Genomic DNA, 19,607 nt, shown 5'->3' with positions numbered 1-19,607 from the left:
TGTACTCTTGCCTCTATAATACTTAGACTTGATTCGGGACACAAATGGGAGGATATGACTACTTAATTCAGCACTTAGTCACAAATCTGGCGTGCACTTATATGCACCAGAAGAATCTTGGGGAGTATGAAAAGATGTTCGGAATTTTTCGAACGAATCTCGAAGGGTATATTGGGCTCTGACCAATATGCTCCGCAACTTCAAGCCGACAGAAGAGTTTGATCTCGCTCAGTTGGAAATTTACACTCCTGTTATAGGATTATAATTGATATCATCTGAGCCAATTCAGCATTCACATGATGGATTGTTGTTCGACGAAGGGATGTTTGACAATTCGAATGAGATGGATATTGATTGGGTTTATTGGCTTTTCCTCGTCGGTCTTTTTCTATCGACCCAATGCTAATATACCTATCATAAACTATATGGCACTCTCTCACCGAAGAAGCGAGTTTTGACGAAGCGTTCCAAGGGATGATATCTAATCATTCCACGAAAATTTAGCTGCACAGTATATACATAAAAACATCAAACAGCGACAAGTTCTGGACTTCACAAACATCTAGTGAAGTTGAAATACTTCTCATGAGGAGATGATAGAATAAAATTAAAGGATTGGTTGCAAAAGATCGATTAGATGCATTCGCTAGCCCAGCACCAAAACTCCGATACCAAAACGCGTCTATGTACAAAATGAAGAACACATTAGGAGCCTTCTATTGATTTTTCCCATACCAAAATATTCCAACAATCGCAATGTCTTTATTCAAGAAACCTCTCCTCTAACTTGTGCATAATTCTTCAGAACGTCATCGTGCATGTCATATCTGTCTGATTGTTAACAGAGGTCTCGTCTCATTAAAGGGAAGTGTTGACTTACGCATTCATTTCTTCAATCGTCAATTTTGCCTTCTCGTCAGAAACTTTGTATACTGCTGAGTCGGTGTTACTTGAGAAACCTAAGATTTGTAGTCAGATTAGCTTGTGGGGATAGAAATGTGTCGAAAGTTGGGGAATCTTACCAATACGTTCATTAATGTTCTCTCTTGCCTTTGCAGCAGCAGCTTGTACGCGGGTTGCACGAGGTTTTCTGACTTGCTCATAAACTCTCAAGGCCTCTTGCACATCGCCGTTGAAATGTTTGTCGCTGAAAACAATACCAAGAGCTGCTGCATCTTCGATGGCCATACATGCTCCTTGACTTTGATCTGGCATCATCTGCAATACTAATTAGTTCCAAAGGCGCTAAACTTTAGCTGGGCCATGACTTACAGGGTGAGCTGCATCTCCTATGACACAAGCATTGCCTTTTTGCCAGTATGGATAAGGTTCGTGAATCCACAATCTCCAGGGAGCAACGTCCTTTCCGATCGACAAATGTTTGTAAACCTGGGGGTCAAGATCTGGGAAAGGAGCAAGGAGTTCTTCTACTGTTCCTTTCGCGCCCCATGCCTGGTTGGAATAATCACCCTTTTCTCTTGGGAAGAAACAGTAATAAGATAGTAGTTTACCACCATTGCAAGGCGAAAGGACAATCTTGTAATGGGTATTCAGACCTCCCCAATATTCAAGTGCACTATTCTGCGAGTAATCAACCAAGCCAAGCTTCACTGCTTCTTCGGTGTCCACATTGGCATGTAGACAACTGGCATCGGCTGCTCTCCTTTCAACTTTGATGCCAATGAGGGAACGAATTGCGGATCCAATGCCGTCAGCTCCAATGACAACGTCATGCACTGCAGTATTTCCATTTTCAAATGTGATAGTTCCAGTTTCAACATCAAGTCCAGAGCACTATCAAAATAAGGTCAATTAAAGGCTCAGAGCTGGGCTCATTATGTTCGGGTTTGCTTACCTTGTGATTGACAAGTAATTTAGCTGGTACTCCCGGCTTTTCTGGTTCAGCTACAGCACTGTCCATAAGCATAGCGTGCATGTATTGCCTGTGGAACATGTTGTAAACCTATTATGACCACATCAGTTTCCACTATTTGAAATTTTGATCGGTTTTGGGAACTTACATGCCCCCACTTCTCCTCATAGTCATCGAGATCATACACAGAATCAGGCTCTCCAGTTTTCCAATCACGTCGGATTAGCTTTTTCAAGATGACAGGATCTCCCTTCTCAACTGGGACATCCCATTCATGTAACCATTTTGTGCCGTTAGCAGCGCAAGAAACTGAAGCACCAACTTCTCCAGCGTAATCTGCACGTTCGTATATTGTGACTCGATGTCCAGCACGACGCAAAGCAATAGCAGTACTTAAGCCTCCAATTCCACCCCCTACTACACCAATATCTAACGACCTGAAACCAGATTGAGCAGGCATTTCTGTTGTGGGGAACTAAAGCTCCTAATCTCGCTTTCTGAAGCAGGAGAAATAATGCAAGGTATGTTTCTTGGTAAAGATCTCAAGTAAGAATATGTGAAAGTCGGTAGATGAGAGTCGCCCACTAGATCGATATATATGTTCAATGAGTACTTTAGACCAAGGTTGTGTAGGTCGAGCTGTAACTTAGTTGAACAACACAAGTAGGCTGGGCATTTTAGAAGAATATATATGTATATATACATCTATGATGCATGATCAATGGCCAAGACGGTGCCTATCAAGTAGTGTGAATAATCAGTACAATGGGCTATCGAACTTTCATGCGGTCCGGTGCCGCCGGCGTTCTGAGAGATAAGACTCAAGTATCATTATAGACCATTGGGTTCAAAACCCACAATGATTGACCGCACATCGGCTCTAGTAATCGAGGATCTCCTATCAATGGATGTTTTTGTCTCGCCATAGTTATAATTGACGTTGCCGACACGAGAGGAAAAGAGCGGCTGATCCGACACGTAGCGGAACGTACCCGGCTAGTCTAATATTTTATTGATAACATCCTCTAACCCCACCTTTAGATCAAATTACCTGATTTTAATTGGGAGAAGATAAGCTCCCACAACTAAATATTTTCATTTCATGCTAGAACGACACCCATGTCCCATTTGAATGTCTTATCTACATTCCCACTTCCGAAACAGAGACACTCTTTCCGATTGCACATCAACAACATTCCACTCCGACACATAGTCATTGGCTTGATAATTGATTCCAATCCATCTTTATCGTATTTCTCACAGCAAGTTCGATCAAGGCGACGGAGACTTAGCCGTAGAAAAGTGGCTCATGATCCCCAAACAGATTGAGCGGTAATGTTCCGCCGGCAATGCCTCGCCCAAGAGTACATCCCGATAAACGTGCCCGCGCCGCGAGAGCTTGCGTTCCTTGCAAAAGTTCAAAGAAGCGATGCGATGCAAACCTCCCTTGTTTGTCATGTGTAACAAAAGGCCGTACCGATTCATGCCGATATCCGCCATCTTCTCCCCTGTCTTCTCCCAGTCCACGACGGCAAAGAATATCAGGGCAGTCACTAAATCACGTTACCAGAAATGTGAATTCCCCTACTTTGACCCAAATTCGGTCCGGGCAGCCCTCTCCCAAAGAGGGAAACATCGAGTCTTCACGGAAAACTATTGATGCCGATTCCGCCCAACGTCTTGAGCCATCGGTGGACCCACTCCTTTCCGGCGAGAACAACACTAGTACGCGGGCTAGTACTCGTGACTCTTCACCATGTCAACGTTCTACGATGTTGCAGAGCTCCCAAGGCGAACAAGGTTGGCGGCGACTCCTTCTCTTCAGACTTTTCTTTATGCAGGGATAAGTCATTCCTTGCCAATTCATATCCCAATACTATGCAGAGCTGACACATTTGATAGTTTATGTTGGCAATATTGCTGCTATTTCGTTCCTACACTTTCTTCAAACTACGCTTAAGCGATATATTGGAACCTCCGTTTTCACTGAACGCAGGGAGAGTAATGTGATGTTAGAAGTCGAGATTTCTAGAGACAATAGCCCCTTTGAAGATGATTTAGATCTCGAAGAAAAGCAAAATCTAATTGCTTGCTATATGAGAGTGGTAAGGTCCTAATTTTTGTTCCTTGCCGTAGCTACAAGTCATTAATTTTCCATCTTACTTAGTCGAATGGTATTCTTCATCTCTTCTCACAAGATGATGTATCTAAATTGTTGGCCATTAAAACCGATGTTGCCAATTCTTCTCCGAGCCCCCGCTCACAACGCGAAGATCTCGCTTGTCTTTTTCTGATGATAGCAATAGGGGCTCAATCGCGAGGCAAGGATGTATCCGAGATTCAACTTGCGAAAAAGTATTTTGCCCAAGCCCAACAAATGGCCTTTCTTGATATGCTGGAGAATCCTTCATTATCTATGGTCAAATTGTTTTTGTTGATGGCAATGTATATGCTCGGTGCATGCCGCAGAAACACAGCTTTTATGTATATCGGAATTGCCTCCAAATCTGCAACTATTCTTGGGTTACACGTCCCATATCAACATTCTCGGGTATCTCCCGAAGAGCGTGCTGCCAGGTAGGCTCACATCTATACTTTGTGGAATCTAATCAATATCTCTCATTTGCTAATTATATCGGCAGGCGCCGCATATGGATGAGCTCACGTGTTCTTGATTTGCTGTGCAGCTCCATCCTTGCACGTCCTAGTAGTATACCATCAATAGAAAGAGACGAATACGAGATAGATAGCTCAAATCCTGAAGATATGGACCATCGAACATTGGCTCTTTATGCAACCTACGAATCTTCATCTATCATCGAAACCATCGTACACAAGTTTGCAAAATCTAGTCGCGTCGACGTGCAGTCCGCCGATACTTATCTTCAGATGCTGCGAGAATGGAGTCAGGCCCTACCTTCAGCACTTCGCAGCGTTCCTGATCCCGCATTTGAAGGTGACTATCGTGAGACTACGATTGGTAATGTCCATGTTTCATGTACTTATTACGTAGGCATCATGATGGTAACACGACAGTTCCTCATCTCACATGTCATGTTTCAACTGCGGAGAAATAGCTCTAGCAAGTCTAAGAGGATCACTGAAGTGCCGTCAATAAGTCCTAGTGAAAGGGAGAAAATTGTTCAATTCTCGGATGCTTGTGTGCAATCTGCTCATTTGATGGTGGAACTATCGTACGAAGCATTTCTCGGTAATGTTCTGCTTGACAACATGTGCATCCTTAAGGCTTGGCTCTTTTCCGCTGGACTTGTACTCGGATTTTCTCTCCTCGTAGAAGGCGAAGCCCCGACTCACATTCACAGATCTTTTGATCACGCTTGTACTGTGCTTAAGAAGCTTGCCCGGTTAAGTCCCCAAGCAGAACAATATCATGATATCCTTCTTCGGTTCAGCACAGCGATCAATTTATATCGGCAACAACTGCTCAAAACCCAAAAGGACAGTAACAATGTATACGTTGAGAAGCTAATGACTATCGCGCCATTCAACCGAGAGTCTCGCGAAGGCGAATCTAGTACTGAATTCCAATCATCATCGCAGCCCGTGCTTATAGATGATCAGGCATTTCCAGAAGGAATGGGGGCGCAAGGTGACTTGGCAGAGATGTATGCTACTGATTTCTTTGGGATTGAAAACGAAATCCAGATGTGCGATGCTCAGATTGGCTATGATACAGGAGTTGCGGCTGATTTGAGGTGGTTATGCTATGTATAGCGGCCACATCTAGAGTTCTTTATTTATAACTAAGTACGTGTGAAATCTTGTTTCTTGGGGGCCTGTGGAACCGCCTTCAATAGGTGCTAACCACGAGCCATCACCACTCTTATAACGTAATTTGCAGTTTATTCCCTCTTTATTGCTATCAGTCCATTACAATTCATACCTCCCTGCTTCCAAATGTCCTTGAAGATGTTGATCTCAAATCACCTGGTCAAAATAGCTCATCTCATCTGATCTCATCTGATCTCATCTTATCTTATCATAATACGTCACATTCCTTTCAACTAGGCGGACTCAGCTTCGGCAATTTCAATCTCCCCCCTTTCTCCTTTCCCGGGGCCCCCCAAACTTTCTCCAAGATTACCCTACTTTTCTCCTCTCTTATCGCTCTTTTCTTCCTCATCTGTACCCACAATGTCCCGGGCATCAACAATAAACTAATCAGCACCCATCCAATCAGTACCCCAAAATTCTGTCTCAATGTATTTTTCGTCCCATAGATAATCGCTCGCGCACCCATCATATCATGTCTCAAGGGCCAAACAATCCCCCACTTGTAAAAATCGTTGAGCATCTCGGTGGGATAGAACCCAGTGGTGACGTTGGAGATGACCCAGAAGACGAAGAAAACAGGCGTGAAAGGCATGCCGAGAATGTTATTTATATTTTCGATGGTGAGGCCAAAGGCCATCATGGAGATCCAGGAGAGCATCCAGTAGAGGGGATAGCCGGCTGGTCCAAAGTGAAGAGAGAATGGTATGTGCCACATGCATGAGAGGGTTAGATAGAAGAGAGAGAGGAAGAAGAAAACTATAGGGAGGACTGATAATCGATAGATGTAGTAGATGTTCATGGGTATTGTTCCCATTATTGTATCGCTGAGTTTGTCGAACATGAGAACGGAGAGAAACGAAACAATGATTAGATCTAAATTTTAGACGGGTTAGCACGATTTCTCTTTCCGTTACATGACAGGGTTAATAAATTTGTGGTAGATACGTACAGATCGTTCCAATTTCGGTTGCAGCTTCGGCTGTCTATAGTTAAACATATTAGTGTTGAACCCACCCAGACCTAAGAACAAGACCTAGAGGAAAATATTGACGAACCGATGGTATTGCCGGTACCATATTGAACACCGTAAATCCTGCCGCAACAGGATTTTGAACTTGTCTCTGCAAAGCCACCATATCTGATCCATTCGTTCCCTGTAGAAAAGCGTTCTGCTTCTGCTTCGTGAATTCAAGTACGAACTCGTTTAGAAATTCGAGTAACTTCGGGTACACTGCTCCTCCAATAACCAGCGCATTCCTGGCTTCCTCGTAGAAAACATGAATTGCACTATTCGGATCGTACAGGTCATCTCCAGTTTCATACGCATGATTCATGGCATTCGTAGCGTTTTCCATTATCACGATGCCCACCCAGAATTTCTGATCGTGTAGGGACGCGCGAACATTATCCACGTTTCCGTACATGGAGGTTCCGTCTTGATTCACAAACCCCAGCGAGTGACTGTAATCTCTGGCTCGTGCTGCTGTCGTCATGTCCTGGAAATAATTGCCGATTTCTGAATGGTCAAAATCAATGACTGCGATAGTTAAGACGGGTATATTGTATTGTAATGAATGGTCACCGCCCCAGTATATAGACATTGTGCCCATTATCGTGGTGATCAAAAGTACACAAAAGACCACAAACATCTTGATCCATAGCTTCCTGTTCTCTGCAAGGTGCGGCGATAAAGGACCGGGCAATGGATATCTTATGATATTCCTGTATTGGTTTCGGCTAGCTCCTGTCAGAGATTCTTCATCGGACTGAGGATCTCGACGGCCCATGATCGAAGACCTAATGGTAGTCCCTGGATATCGTCGGCCACTGGGTAATGCACTGAGAGACCATTCTGTAGGAATAGCCGGCTCATTTTCTCTAACTTTCCTCCTATCGATAGTATCATCGGTTTCATTTCCCAACGCCAGTGACTCCTCCGAAATATAAAATGTCGAAAATGGCGGCATCCTTTTTGTTCTGGTGAGGTAAAAAGGTCTCTTAGGATCGAGCCTAGAACGGGGAGGAAGTTGAAAAGGCATCTCGACCTTCAATTTATCCTTCGTCTCCAACTCAGCTCACTCTCTCATCAAAGTCCGGTTCGATTCACAGCCGAATAGAGTCAGCCTATAACGTATATTCTGCAATCATACTGCAAGGCAACGCCCACGCAAAAGTATCTCAAAGAAGTTGTGTATCTCGAGCTTCAGTAAGATAGCTTAAACCATGCGGCGATCCTCATCTTTACATACATCCAAGTCGAAGCAGAGATATGAAGAGCCGAGAATGCAGGATCAAATATCCCCATCCCGCACTCACAAATGAAAGATTCCATAAATAGGTAAACGCGACGAGCCGAAGCCTGTTTTACATATTATCGCATGATGAGTATCGTATAGCATCACAGTATATCAAGCCTCTTGATGCATATCATCTGTACGGCTGATTATGCCATTTTAGCCATTTTTCCGCTCGTTGTGTAACGAATCAATCGGAAGGATTTTTTCCACCCACCAGGTTTCATCACATCCCCGGTCTGCAGAACCTCGAAAAAGAAACTTCAATCGAGTATCTTCAACGCGCACCATTTGCGCCAACAACAGTTTCAAACATTGATTATTCCTTTCAATCTATCGGTTTGATAATCTGCACCCAAGAGTTTCGTAAGTATCACTTGTTCTGACGTGCGGAGGTCCGAAGTTCATCAACTGGTCAACGTGCTGACGCCACTTCACGAATCAATGTCAGCTTTCACCAGCAAGGAATATTGCCTTCAGCCTCTCCACATCTCATTCGATGCACGTGGGAAATGATGATACTATTCATAATTTCTCACTGCATTATTTGTTCCGCCCTTGCCGTTTATTCCGAGCAAGTACACTGATGCTGCTATAATTCACACTCGAATCTAAAATCCGGAAAAGAAAAAAAAAAAGTTGCCATATATTTTGAAATCTTTCTTTCGAAAGAATATATACCTGAAGATATCCACATCTTCATCTCATCGATCTTGAACGCGGAGTCCCGATATCTTCAATAAGTGCATCGCGAAAATCAACATATCCGCACATCCATACCCCAGTACCCCATGATAGACTTCAACAAATGATAAAAACAAGCTGTTTCAGATAAACAATGTTTCAACGGTTCAAGGACACTCATTGGATAATGGAATAAACACCGATTCGGGATTTCGGACAAAGGCGCAAAGACGGAAGAAGACAAACGGGACGGCTGAAGAAGTGTATCTATCTATGTGGTGAGATTCGTATGCTCGCCGAACTCGGTCCCTTGTGTATTGCCCTTTTTGATATCGACGTAAACTCGGTAGACACCGTTCTTTTGCGAGTTTCCATTGGTACAGTACAGCCATCGTATACCTGACTGAGCATCAAGGTATACGTGTCCAGTCCTAAGTTGAAGTCAGCTTGTTATATCTTTAACACGAAACCTTGAAATCAATATATTGATGTTTTGGTTTGCATCACCTTGTCAACTTTATTCTTAAAGTCTTGGAAAGTTTCGAGAATAGAACTTTGTTACACAGCACAAATAATAACATCAGGGATTGTTATCAGGTAATATTCTGGACTAAAAAGAAAGGCTCTATTTCTAGCTTAAAGAGATGGAAGAACTCATGAAGAAGATAAGAGGTAACTTGTGATCTAATAAAGTGACACTTCCGGTGGATCCATGGCTTCCACATAAGAGACTGCCGACAATAACGGAAATGCGATTCTCGTAGCTCTACTTTTCAACGGTTCAATCATCGAGTCTTCCGGGAAATCTCCGACATCTTTTCCTTCACCACACTTACATATCGGGGATATATGAGGCTCAATAGAGAGAGGGGCTTGAGCATCTCGATACGCGCAGGATGAATCATGTTCCCAATCCCGACGACATGACTCTACCGCTGCAGGTACCATTTTCTTCCACAAAATGTGCTCGTTGCGAGAAACTGGATAGCTCATAAAATGCAACAGTGCGGGAGGCATAGGTTTACCGAGAACATCGGAGATGACCCAGCCGTCGAACACCAGTGAGCTTGTTTCGCGGCTGTGGCGAAGTCCATTCGTAACTAACAGCAAATCGCAAAGATTTTCCCTCAAAGTAGCCCCTTTGACGGAGATACCACAAAGCTTGGTTGTATTCATGTGTACCATTATCTCGGCCAGCGTATGTTTGAACTGGAGAAGGGCGTTTGGAAAATCACCGGTTGACATTTTGTTGCCAAGCATGCGTTTCTCACGAGCGCTATAAACTTGTTCGTCTACATCCTCCAACCAATCTGGATTGCTACTCGTTACTAACGGAAGAGTAGAGAGATTAATTCGGGGAAGAGCCCAAATTGCCGGCTGGCTAGATCGAGAGGTAATGACCGGGAAGGGGTTCCGCTCATAACCGCCGGATCTCAGAGTTGATGCGAGGGGGACGTTGACTTGAATCCAAAGGCTCTTTCTAGCAATCTTCGTTGTCGCTTTAGATCCATCTATCGGGTATGGAAAGATAAGTCGATGACTGAATTCTCCAATATTTAAGAGTATAGAGCATGGAGTAATGTCAGAAAGCGTAACGAGGGCAGCTTTTTGTAGTGCTTTGGTTTCGTCAGTACCGTCTACAAAACGGTATGTTGCCTGCAATGCAACGGCCTCGTTAAGCTTGGTAGCCGCTATAGTGATTCGGCTCTCGGAGATGTCGGATTGTTCAACTGAGGATTGTTCCGAGGCGATCTCTGGAGCGGGCTGTAAACGAGATTTAGGAATTCCAGGAGGCACCTTGGAAACAGTCACTCGATTTTTGTTCTTCCCAGACACCGAAGAAACTACCATCTCTGGTCCCAATTCCATCATGTACCCTGTCCCGTTCAAATCAATGGTAACGCATAGTCCAATTTGCCATTTCTTTCCTTTCACTATGTGAGCAGGTACGGGAAACGAAATAATCAGATCGGAATCACCAGCCCAGCCTTGTGGATCTTCGATGAATTCTCCACAGAATTCAGGGTCTGTTTGTGGTTTGAGAGTTCCAAAGAAACCGTCTATGGAAAAGAAAAGATCGTTCTCGTTGGTACTGCGTCTGAATATGTAAGCATGAAGCCCAGGATGAGGTGTAGAGTCTGGATCGAGAAATATTTCAAGGTCGCTCCGAGGCACCACCATTGTGACATAAGAATAGTATTCAGTATCATAGCCTCTAGTCCCCGGCATAAAATTGGAGATATCAATGTGCGTGAAGATTTCCAAGACTGTTTTAGCCCCAATGTGAGATACTTTATCAGCGGCAATTTTCATCCGTAGACTCGTGCAGAAAGTCATCCAATCAGTTGTGGTATTTTGCTTAATAAGATGTAGGATATTAACAAAACTCAATCGTGAGTAAAGATTCATCGTTTCACTGCGCAAAGGTCGGACTCCTGGTTTGAGGCGGTTTGCAAGGTTTTCAATCGCGAACATCTTCATGTATATATCGAAGCATAATTGAGAGAGTTCCTCTGCATCAACTTCGATTTTGATAGACTGACTAGATGCAGAACAACAGTGATGGTCTCCAAATGTTGGAAATCTCCAGGGTAGCCGGGTTCGATAGCGATGGGTAGACGTCTGTTGAGTCATATCCTCGCTATAATTGTTATAGGTAGTATAGTTCATGATTTGACCAAACGGTGTCAGCCCGAACAACAACGAAGCCAGATTGACATCCATCAAGAGTGCAGCCTTCAAGTTTTGCTTCAAGTCAAGAGTAGAGATCCGCAAACTTTCAGTATATAGAACAGAACTGGGAGTTTTAGATAGAATGGGCACTGTAGCGGGCAGAATATTGAGATGTCCATAGTAATCCACAATATTAGAAGTATCGACGACCTCGAAAGATAGGGGTAAAAGTGATGCACCAGGACCATCCAACAACATTGGTTTTATAGACCATTGATTCGAATAGAGACGGGTAACAACGGATGTAGCTCTCGACCGGCCACGAGATGCTAGCTCGTAAGCAAAGGTGATCGCATCTCCCATATATACATTGATCACAACGGATCCCGCGGTCGCGTACTGTGCAAAAGCTTTGCACCATTGCGCAAAATCTTGTTTTGCGGATGTTGCTAGGGCTTCCATACATTTCTTTTCACTTAGAGGGTTGTCGAATACCTGTGGAACGTGATATGCCGACAAAGGATCGCTGGTGTACGGAACGATGAACTTCTCGGACATGGTTGATACCATAAAGGTTGGATTCAAAACTCCTTTTTTGTCGGGGCCAAGTGCTTTAACATCACCTTCGTTCCCAGCAACCACCCCTGTTTTCCAATAGCCCTTGAGTGCATCCCAAGATGGATTTGCGCCTGCAAACCAGTGTACCCCTGCAGAGAAAGTCACACATGCTCCTCCATTGTTAGAGAATTTCCGGCGTATCCCTAAGATAGTGTCCCATCTAGATGCCTCATATTTCTGCTGCTCTTGTGCACTTCTCTGGATAGCATATTTCTCCCAGATCTTTCGAACCTCCTCAAGAGTTTGCAAGCTAACAAAAGTAATGCTAGAATAGGGAGATTCTGCCCATGCCTCTAGCGATTGAGATAAGGACAAAAGTTTTTCAGATTGGTCCTGTAAGAGCCTCAAATCCTCTTTGGGGATTTGGAAGTGGTAAAACAGGTTCCAGATTGCACCAACTCTTGTTCCATCGTGTGGGGATTGAGAGCCATACGACGCGGCATTATCGACGACGAGAGAGAACAAAACAATATTGCGAGCTGAATAAGAGTCAATACTGACAAAAACTACTAAATAGTGGTAGGAGTATAGATTACCTAAAACAGCCGGATCGATATCACAACACACAAAATTAAACTTCTCATTGCCTGTGGAAAAGATCAGAGGTGTTTTGACAATTGCAAGTGAATGCGGGGTATATCACGACCGCTCGTACCTGGTTTGTCTTCGCAGAACAGCGAATACAAGATACTCCTGGGATCTCCACAGGCGAGAAGAAGTATATCTGTTACCTCCTGATCAGACTTTTATTAGGAGCGTGGTATTCGAGAAGATTAACGGCTGGCGTGTTTCCAATCGGATAAAAGATTTGAGTTTCCGGCGTAGGAACGATTGAAATGTTATGCATGATGGCAGCAAGATCATCTATATCCAAAAAAAGATGATGGGACTTGGCCCTGTAATCTCTCAGGATGTGTCAATTAATGAATCTGTCGCCGACCTGAGTGCTCTCGATCTTGTTGTTGTGTAGATAAGTAGGCGTGTCCAAGATGCGGTGTTGGAATATTTTTCTTGCTAAGCCATTTGTGGATATCTCCCTATTACATGCACGGCGCCAAAGAACCTCTCTATAAGGACATCCTTAACTCAATAGCAATTCACTATACCGTCAATAATACCCCCGTTACAAAATCGAAGTAAACAATACTCCTATTTACCTGTAGCATGCTACGATAAAGGTGCACATATAAGACGATAGATTCACTATTGCTATCCTGTTCTGAGCACTTTTACCGCGATGCCCTGTCTATACCGGAATTCCGGTATAAAGAAGTAAAAAGAGCGTATCCACAATAGCCACATCGACGACTAGTTCGGCTGTCAAAATGTTCTTCCAACAGAATGAACGAGTGAGGATTAGCGAGGGCTGGATACGCTAGAGCACATAGTCAGGGGCAAGAAACGGAGATCAGCCACTCAATCAGTTGGCTAGAGGTTGTCATATAATTGAAGAATCGGATAGCTTCAAAACAATTTTATTCATTGGAAGCTCTCATGTACTGAGATTCTTTTAGGTCCTGATTACTGCAAGACTCTTCAAGCAAAACACTCCTACGTTGTGTCCTCAACAAAGAAGCGACCTAGCCCAAGTTTCTTCCACTGTAGCTAGTGCTCTCCAATGACCTTTTATCCACGAACACAACTTTAATAACTCTCTACCGCACCCTTACTATCATCGGGCATATCCATAACCCATCCCTTAGGCCTCTCTCTTCCCCTCACAATCATCCCATAAACCGCCGTTTCCACCTTCTCCACACACGTCCTCATAACCTCCATCTTTTTCTCCACATCCCTTCCCAATCCCACATTTCCACACCTAGTCGTATCCAGCTCTTCGAATCTCATTCGGATATCTCTCAAGTCCGCCAGGATCGTCCTCTCCTCTTTCCCCGGCAATTCTCCATCCGTCGCCATTCTCGTAATGGCAAATCTCATCATCTCGCCTACCAGATCAAAGATTCCAAGAACATAGTCATCGCCGGTAAGATTCACTGCGTCGGGCAAGGAAGCTTGAGCCGCATCGAGAGGGATCAATTTTTGTTCAGTCAAGTAGTGGGAAAAGGACACAGCTTCCATGTACTCTTGAATCCCCCCTGAAATCTGTCGTTGATAGCGCCAAGAATTTATGCCCGTGAGATCAGGTGATATACCGGCAAAGAGACCATTAATCGTAGCCAGTCTCTCGGACGTTTCCTTGGCTATTTTCTGAGGAAGAGGCTGATGGAGTTTTTGAACTCTGAAAATGTTTGTTAACACGATGCTTCATGATATCATATAGATACCAGGGAGGCGCTCTTGAAATTTATGCATACCTTTGCAACGCAAAAATTCTAGAAAAAAATAGAAAAAATTAGCCCGATTCGAAACCCTTCACACGTAGCCCCCCAAGAGAGAGTCCCTACATCTTTTTACTCCCCGCCGTGATATCTCTACCCGCCTTAATAATCCTCTCTCTCCGATCATGATGTTCGTCCAATTCCGCTCTGAACCCCTCAAACATTGGCATGAAAGGACTTATCGATGCTCCCGTCTTTTCTTCCGATCCCTCAAACTTTCCCTCCGACTTCTCCTTGGAAGTTCCATCATGTTGACGTTTGACACCTGGCATATCTTCACTTTGCGGTTTAGATTCCTGCATTGTACATTAAGAAGTAGGCCTGCACTGACTGATGCAGATTTATGAGGCGTGCTGTGGTGGAGTCGAATGGTTAGGTAAGCAAACGGGGCTATTTTGGGTGAGAGGAAGGATGTGTGTGTATAGTTTGGATAGTGGAGTGGAATTATCATATAAACACGTGCAGACTTCAATATCAAAAGGAGCTCGAAATTATTTTGCCAAAGTCAAGTGGAAGTGACCACAGTCGAGGCAATTTAACAATTGTCATGATTCCAATCATCAGATAGAATTGTTCGCTATCCTATCATCTCGAGTTCCGCCTTAGATTTTGAAGTTTCTCTCTCACCAAATTCTCGAGATTTCCCCACACATCATCTCTCTCCCCTCCTGATTTCTCAGTTCAGTTCTAACCCTTCCCAATATCACGAAGAGCGAGACTTCAAACCCTCGCTATCCCTCGAGCTATAGATGCTCCGATCGAACCATCAGTTCCACCCACCCCATTAAAGCCATGGCCTTCTCAACCCGCACCCTCTTCACCCTCTCCATCCTCCTCCGCATAATCCTCTTCTTCTACGGTCTCTACCAAGACGCGCACTCCCCCCTAAAATACACAGATATAGACTACCAAGTCTTCACCTCCGCATCGCTGTACACCTCTCGCTCGCTCTCGCCCTACACGCGAGAAACCTACCGGTACACACCTCTCCTCGCCTGGCTCTTACTCCCCACCACATTTTCTCCCCAGCACCTCTGGTTCCACTTTGGCAAGATTCTATTCGCCGTGTGTGATATACTGGCGGGATATCTACTCCATGTGATACTCGTGAGTCGAGGGATGGATGTGGGACGCGCGGGGAAATACGCGGCGATCTGGTTGTTGAATCCGATGGTCGCGACGATTAGCACGCGCGGGAGTAGCGAGGGGATCTTGGGGGTGCTTGTCATAGGATTATTGTGGGCGGTGTTGAAAAGAAAGATTGTGTTGGCTGGGATGTTGTTAGGCTTAGGAGTGCATTTTAAGATTTACCCCGTGGTGTATGGGATTAGTATCGTATGGTTTTTGGACCGGGACTTGATTCCAGGTTCTGGAAGCAGGAAAATCGGAGGCAAAGGAATGAAGAGAGGAAACGTGGAGAGGGGAAATGATGATATTTGGGGGAAGATTATGGGGTTCATGAATCGGGAAAGGATTACTTTAGTGACGGCCAGTCTGATGACATTTATGGGACTTAATATCCTGATGTACTACATGTAAGCCGCCCTTCCGTACACTATTCCAACCTCCCAAACTCTCACTAACAAAACATCCTCAGTTATGGATACCCCTTCCTCCAACACACCTATCTCCACCATCTAACCCGCATCGACCATCGACACAATTTCTCACCCTACAACACCCTCCTCTACCTGCGCTCCGCTTTCCCCTCCCCCTCTCCACTCCCCTTGGAATCTCTAACTTTCATTCCTCAACTTCTCCTCTCCACAGTCCTCCTCCCGCTCGCCCTCTCCAAACAGGACTTGCCCACAACCATGCTAGCGCAAACCCTCACCTTTGTAACCTTCAACAAAGTAGTCACATCCCAGTATTTCCTCTGGTACACCTGTCTACTCCCTCTCTACCTCTCTACTCCCTCTTGTAGCCTCATCGCATCACCACGCAAAGGGATATTCGCTCTATTCTTATGGGTTGCCACACAAGCATTGTGGTTACATCAAGCATTTGAGCTTGAATTTTTGGGTTCGAGTACTTTTGTGCCCGGTCTATTTGTGGCGAGTCTTTTATTTTTCGCTACGAATGTTTGGATTTTGGGTGTTATCGTGAAGGATGTTGGACGGGGAGCGGCTGTTGTTTCTGGGAAAGTGGTTTAAGGTTTGAGTCTCGAGAAGGACGTTAAGAGGGAGGTTGTGGAATAAGATGAAGGCTGTTTACTAGGATAATACATATCAATATGTGCGCCAGATAGAGATGTATATAGAGAGTATACATATTCCACACATCGACCTGTAGATACATTCTGACACATCCACATTATAAATCAATTAGGAATGATTCTCATGATTTTATATATGATCTTCTGACAGTTCTCTACGGATTTAAATAGGAACGTCTCTCTTGCTGTAATTTGGAAATGCGAACTGAAACCACCGACTGCATATAAAATACCCTTCCTTTACTTCCAGAACCGGAGTCGAGAACGCCTGCCAATGCTAGTTGAAAAAAGTCCTAGCCCCAGTTCCATTCCCAGTCCATTGCCAAAGCCATATCCTCAACCAAGTCCTCTGCTCAATACCTGTTTTACAATACCCTTCCTTTATACGCCGACGGAACATGTGCTAGTAGTGAGACGATATCCTTCCTTAGATAAGATTTCCCACCATATGTGCAATGCGAATTTATGACATGATGGGATATCACTCATTTATGTAATTGTGATGCCACCCGAAAGTGCAAGATAATTTGAAACTTTTATAGAGAGTGGTCGAAATTTTGAGAATGTAGTAGGCGTGATGTATTGCCCATCCTTGTTGATAGCCAGTTCACCAAGGGTTTCTGCTTTCTCTACGAATGATGCACTTGGTCGACTGCTCGCCAATGCATCGACAATTGCAGGGCTCCATATTCCCGTGCATTGGTTATTTTTGAGTTCAAAATATGGGTTGAGCGGTGGAATTTGTGACTCTGCAGCACTGTTAATAATTTTTCAGGCAATAAGAAAGTTGCTCAAACTCACCAAGGTCTATGAATCTGATTCTCAGGTACTCAAGAGCCGCAAGCTTCTTCAATGATCGTGCACTCGATAATACCAATGCTTCGAAGGCCGAGATGAATGACATATCACTTATACCAGATCCGTCGTTCCATTGCTGATTAGGACGGCAGCAATTCTTGACAATAAAGTCTATACTCTTCAATCTCGAGGTACGTGGGTTTGAAATTTTGGTCGCTGTGTCAAAGAATCCACGACAAACCCTACCAGTATACGCCAAGTGCTCGAGAGTTGGAATTGATTTGGCCAATTCTTCACAAAAATGCGTCTTCTGGGTAACCTTCCTGAAGAAAGCTGGCGATACAGTTTCTCTGCGGTAGTCGTTCTCAAGACATAGGTTAAGATGTGTAATATTTTGCGGTATCCGGGGAGCAATCTGCGCAATGCAAAGATATGACTTCGACTTTGGTTTGGCATAAGATCCATGCCACTCATTGAGGTTTGGCAATGCTGCCGCAATGTTTTGGAAATCTCCATCCGTACGTATAATGTTCCATTGCCCCTTGCAGACCAGAGTTCGAATGGTACGGATCTTCGGCAACTTTGTTTCATTCGGACGGAATTGCTGAACTTGAGGGGGTTTCTTTCTTTCTCCACCTTCCAGAGTCAAGATGACGACTTCAGGGAAAGTATTTCGAACGAACTGGAAGATTTCGGATAGGGTGGAGTTGTTATCTGGGGTCTGGTATGTGACAGGATTCGTAGGTTCTGCGCCGAGATGTGCAAGTGAGCGAATTAGGGTAGAACGGTCTGGATTAGTTGTGGGTATCCGCATAACACGATCGAAAGGCAGCTTCTTCTGTTGAAACACTGGAAACCATATTTCGATGTGCTTTACATAACGACACAAATGCGAATGGGCATAAAACCAGTCCAATGACTGCTGAACGGAATCCATGGTTCCCTTGATCTTGAGATGTCTATATAATCGTTCTTGGATAAGACTTCTCCATTGAGTAGACACGAGAGCCAACTCGGAGACTTCACGACGTCTCGAGTGTCTTAACGCTGTACCCCAGCCCCGAAGCACCTTGGACTTTCCCGGTATGATTCTCGCAGAAGCCGCAGCCCTGAAACCGAACAAGTGATCGAGAATGCATTCGTGGATTTCGACCGGAAGGTCGCACAAAGGCGAACCCGAATCTGGAGCTTGTTGTTGGATCGGTGAGGGTTCTCTCCATTCTAGAATTTCCGGCTCGATTTGTCGCTCTACTATCTCTCCATCCAAAGACTCCTGTCGCGGAAACGGTGTCGATGCCGGCCTCTCGATGTTCAGGATGTCGTCGACTTTGGTATGCTCTATCGGGGGTGCTCGCGTGACCGTTGGCGTAGACGGACCGGGAGTGGCTGGGGTTGAAGCAGTCGTCATGATGGGAAACAAATGCTGACTGAGCTCAGTCTCTCGTGGTGAATGGTTTGAATACATATTAATAAACTTCTTGCTACCGCGTCCACTCTTCTACGCGCGATATTCGTGATGAATCATGAACAAAATCAAGGTGAAGTCGAAATGGTAGACGGAAGATAAATTAAAGAGGTATCGTTCTGTGACGAAGCAGAGGGTAATTTGTAGGAAAGCGACCCCGACCAGATGACTTAATGTGGTAGTATTTGGAACAGCTGTAAAATCCGTGAGTATGCTCTAATATGTGGCGGTACGGGATCTTAAATGACGAATGGAACGATCGCTGTACGAGTAGGAAGGTAGGCAGAGTGGTTGATTGTCTTTCGTTGGAGGTTTTGCGCTGGTTGCGTGCGACCAATCCTTCGGGGCTGATAAGGTTGCTTCACAATGCATATGTTTGGGAAGGGGATCGGAGAGTTGGAGAGGAAAAAGAAAGGAAAGGGAAAGGGAAAAGGAAAAGGAAAAGGAAAAGGAAAGGAAAGGAGATATAAATCTTGAACGGCTGATAATATTTAATTGGGCTATATGGATGGTTGGACATGGAAAATTGAAGATTGACAAGAGAGAGAGAGAAGGGAAAGGGAATGGGAAATGAAGCGTGATGAGTGGTGAGTGGTGAGTGGTGAGTGGTGAGTGGTGTGTGGTGTGTGGTGTGTGGTGTATGTGTATGGTGGGTGGTGGGTGGTGGGTGGTGGGTGGTGAGAAGAGAGAAGTGAGAAGTGAGAAGTAATAATAAGTGGTGGTGTACGGAGTAATAAGGTGTAAGGTGTGAGGTGTGAGGTGTAAGGTCTAAGGTGGAAGGTCTAAGGTGTGTGGAAAGAAGATTAGTAAAGTCTGGTTCCGTCCCAATACCTGCTAGGTTGGTCGCAATAGT

General features: G+C 44.6%; 7 protein-coding genes across 7 annotated transcripts; 2 read left to right on the top strand and 5 right to left on the bottom strand.

Annotated features, from left to right (window-relative positions):
• Positions 1 to 475: 475 nt before the first annotated feature.
• BCIN_01g08610 (hypothetical protein) lies at positions 476 to 2,837 on the bottom strand. Its single transcript, XM_001560915.2, has 6 exons — positions 2,022 to 2,837; positions 1,856 to 1,963; positions 1,273 to 1,794; positions 1,023 to 1,218; positions 881 to 959; positions 476 to 827 (listed from the first exon to the last, which is right to left on the bottom strand). Exons 1-6 carry the CDS (start codon positions 2,331 to 2,333, stop codon positions 767 to 769), a joined length of 1,278 nt encoding a protein of 425 aa, XP_001560965.1. The 5' UTR covers positions 2,334 to 2,837; the 3' UTR covers positions 476 to 766.
• A 103-nt stretch (positions 2,838 to 2,940) lies between these two features.
• Positions 2,941 to 5,734, top strand: BCIN_01g08600 (hypothetical protein). The gene is made up of 4 exons (XM_024690771.1): positions 2,941 to 3,673; positions 3,776 to 3,978; positions 4,041 to 4,450; positions 4,516 to 5,734. Exons 1-4 carry the CDS (start codon positions 3,223 to 3,225, stop codon positions 5,606 to 5,608), a joined length of 2,157 nt encoding a protein of 718 aa, XP_024546540.1. The 5' UTR covers positions 2,941 to 3,222; the 3' UTR covers positions 5,609 to 5,734.
• Positions 5,735 to 5,737: 3 nt separating this feature from the next.
• Positions 5,738 to 7,976, bottom strand: BCIN_01g08590 (hypothetical protein). Its single transcript, XM_001560917.2, has 3 exons — positions 6,724 to 7,976; positions 6,618 to 6,651; positions 5,738 to 6,541 (listed from the first exon to the last, which is right to left on the bottom strand). The coding sequence occupies exons 1-3, from the start codon at positions 7,705 to 7,707 to the stop codon at positions 5,895 to 5,897; spliced, it is 1,665 nt and encodes a 554-aa protein (XP_001560967.2). The 5' UTR covers positions 7,708 to 7,976; the 3' UTR covers positions 5,738 to 5,894.
• A 1,142-nt stretch (positions 7,977 to 9,118) lies between these two features.
• On the bottom strand, positions 9,119 to 12,917 carry BCIN_01g08580 (hypothetical protein). Its single transcript, XM_024690770.1, has 3 exons — positions 12,593 to 12,917; positions 12,474 to 12,524; positions 9,119 to 12,416 (listed from the first exon to the last, which is right to left on the bottom strand). The coding sequence occupies exon 3, from the start codon at positions 11,887 to 11,889 to the stop codon at positions 9,331 to 9,333; it is 2,559 nt and encodes an 852-aa protein (XP_024546539.1). The 5' UTR covers positions 11,890 to 12,416; positions 12,474 to 12,524; positions 12,593 to 12,917; the 3' UTR covers positions 9,119 to 9,330.
• A 445-nt stretch (positions 12,918 to 13,362) lies between these two features.
• BCIN_01g08570 (hypothetical protein) lies at positions 13,363 to 14,662 on the bottom strand. Its single transcript, XM_024690769.1, has 3 exons — positions 14,343 to 14,662; positions 14,253 to 14,270; positions 13,363 to 14,176 (listed from the first exon to the last, which is right to left on the bottom strand). Exons 1-3 carry the CDS (start codon positions 14,576 to 14,578, stop codon positions 13,582 to 13,584), a joined length of 849 nt encoding a protein of 282 aa, XP_024546538.1. The 5' UTR covers positions 14,579 to 14,662; the 3' UTR covers positions 13,363 to 13,581.
• A 73-nt stretch (positions 14,663 to 14,735) lies between these two features.
• On the top strand, positions 14,736 to 16,606 carry Bcgpi14. Its single transcript, XM_024690768.1, has 2 exons — positions 14,736 to 15,811; positions 15,874 to 16,606. Exons 1-2 carry the CDS (start codon positions 15,069 to 15,071, stop codon positions 16,427 to 16,429), a joined length of 1,299 nt encoding a protein of 432 aa, XP_024546537.1. The 5' UTR covers positions 14,736 to 15,068; the 3' UTR covers positions 16,430 to 16,606.
• Position 16,607: 1 nt separating this feature from the next.
• Positions 16,608 to 19,332, bottom strand: BCIN_01g08550 (hypothetical protein). The gene is made up of 2 exons (XM_001560921.2): positions 17,293 to 19,332; positions 16,608 to 17,240 (listed from the first exon to the last, which is right to left on the bottom strand). The coding sequence occupies exons 1-2, from the start codon at positions 18,752 to 18,754 to the stop codon at positions 16,981 to 16,983; spliced, it is 1,722 nt and encodes a 573-aa protein (XP_001560971.2). The 5' UTR covers positions 18,755 to 19,332; the 3' UTR covers positions 16,608 to 16,980.
• Between the last annotated feature and the right edge of the window lie 275 nt (positions 19,333 to 19,607).

This window comes from Botrytis cinerea, chromosome 1 (genome assembly GCF_000143535.2).
Source record: "Botrytis cinerea B05.10 chromosome 1, complete sequence".
NCBI lineage: Eukaryota > Fungi > Ascomycota > Leotiomycetes > Helotiales > Sclerotiniaceae > Botrytis > Botrytis cinerea.
The sequence above is the reverse complement of the archived record's forward strand: the minus strand, read 5'-3'. Positions and strand labels throughout refer to the sequence as shown.

Coding starts and splice junctions, on each gene's coding strand:
- BCIN_01g08610 (XM_001560915.2), bottom strand. CDS start 2,333: ATGCCTGCTCAATCTGGTTTCAGGTCGTTAGATATTGGTGTAGTAGGG. Junction 1,964..2,021: donor ATGAGGAGAAGTGGGGGCAT/GTAAGTTCCCAA, acceptor TGGTCATAATAG/GTTTACAACATGTTCCACAG. Junction 1,795..1,855: donor AATTACTTGTCAATCACAAG/GTAAGCAAACCC, acceptor TTATTTTGATAG/TGCTCTGGACTTGATGTTGA.
- BCIN_01g08600 (XM_024690771.1), top strand. CDS start 3,223: ATGCCTCGCCCAAGAGTACATCCCGATAAACGTGCCCGCGCCGCGAGA. Junction 3,674..3,775: donor GAGCTCCCAAGGCGAACAAG/GTTGGCGGCGAC, acceptor CACATTTGATAG/TTTATGTTGGCAATATTGCT. Junction 3,979..4,040: donor TTGCTTGCTATATGAGAGTG/GTAAGGTCCTAA, acceptor CATCTTACTTAG/TCGAATGGTATTCTTCATCT.
- BCIN_01g08590 (XM_001560917.2), bottom strand. CDS start 7,707: ATGCCTTTTCAACTTCCTCCCCGTTCTAGGCTCGATCCTAAGAGACCT. Junction 6,652..6,723: donor TGGTACCGGCAATACCATCG/GTTCGTCAATAT, acceptor GTTTAACTATAG/ACAGCCGAAGCTGCAACCGA. Junction 6,542..6,617: donor AACCGAAATTGGAACGATCT/GTACGTATCTAC, acceptor TCTAAAATTTAG/ATCTAATCATTGTTTCGTTT.
- BCIN_01g08580 (XM_024690770.1), bottom strand. CDS start 11,889: ATGGTATCAACCATGTCCGAGAAGTTCATCGTTCCGTACACCAGCGAT.
- BCIN_01g08570 (XM_024690769.1), bottom strand. CDS start 14,578: ATGCAGGAATCTAAACCGCAAAGTGAAGATATGCCAGGTGTCAAACGT.
- Bcgpi14 (XM_024690768.1), top strand. CDS start 15,069: ATGGCCTTCTCAACCCGCACCCTCTTCACCCTCTCCATCCTCCTCCGC. Junction 15,812..15,873: donor AATATCCTGATGTACTACAT/GTAAGCCGCCCT, acceptor AAACATCCTCAG/TTATGGATACCCCTTCCTCC.
- BCIN_01g08550 (XM_001560921.2), bottom strand. CDS start 18,754: ATGTATTCAAACCATTCACCACGAGAGACTGAGCTCAGTCAGCATTTG. Junction 17,241..17,292: donor AATCAGATTCATAGACCTTG/GTGAGTTTGAGC, acceptor ACAGTGCTGCAG/AGTCACAAATTCCACCGCTC.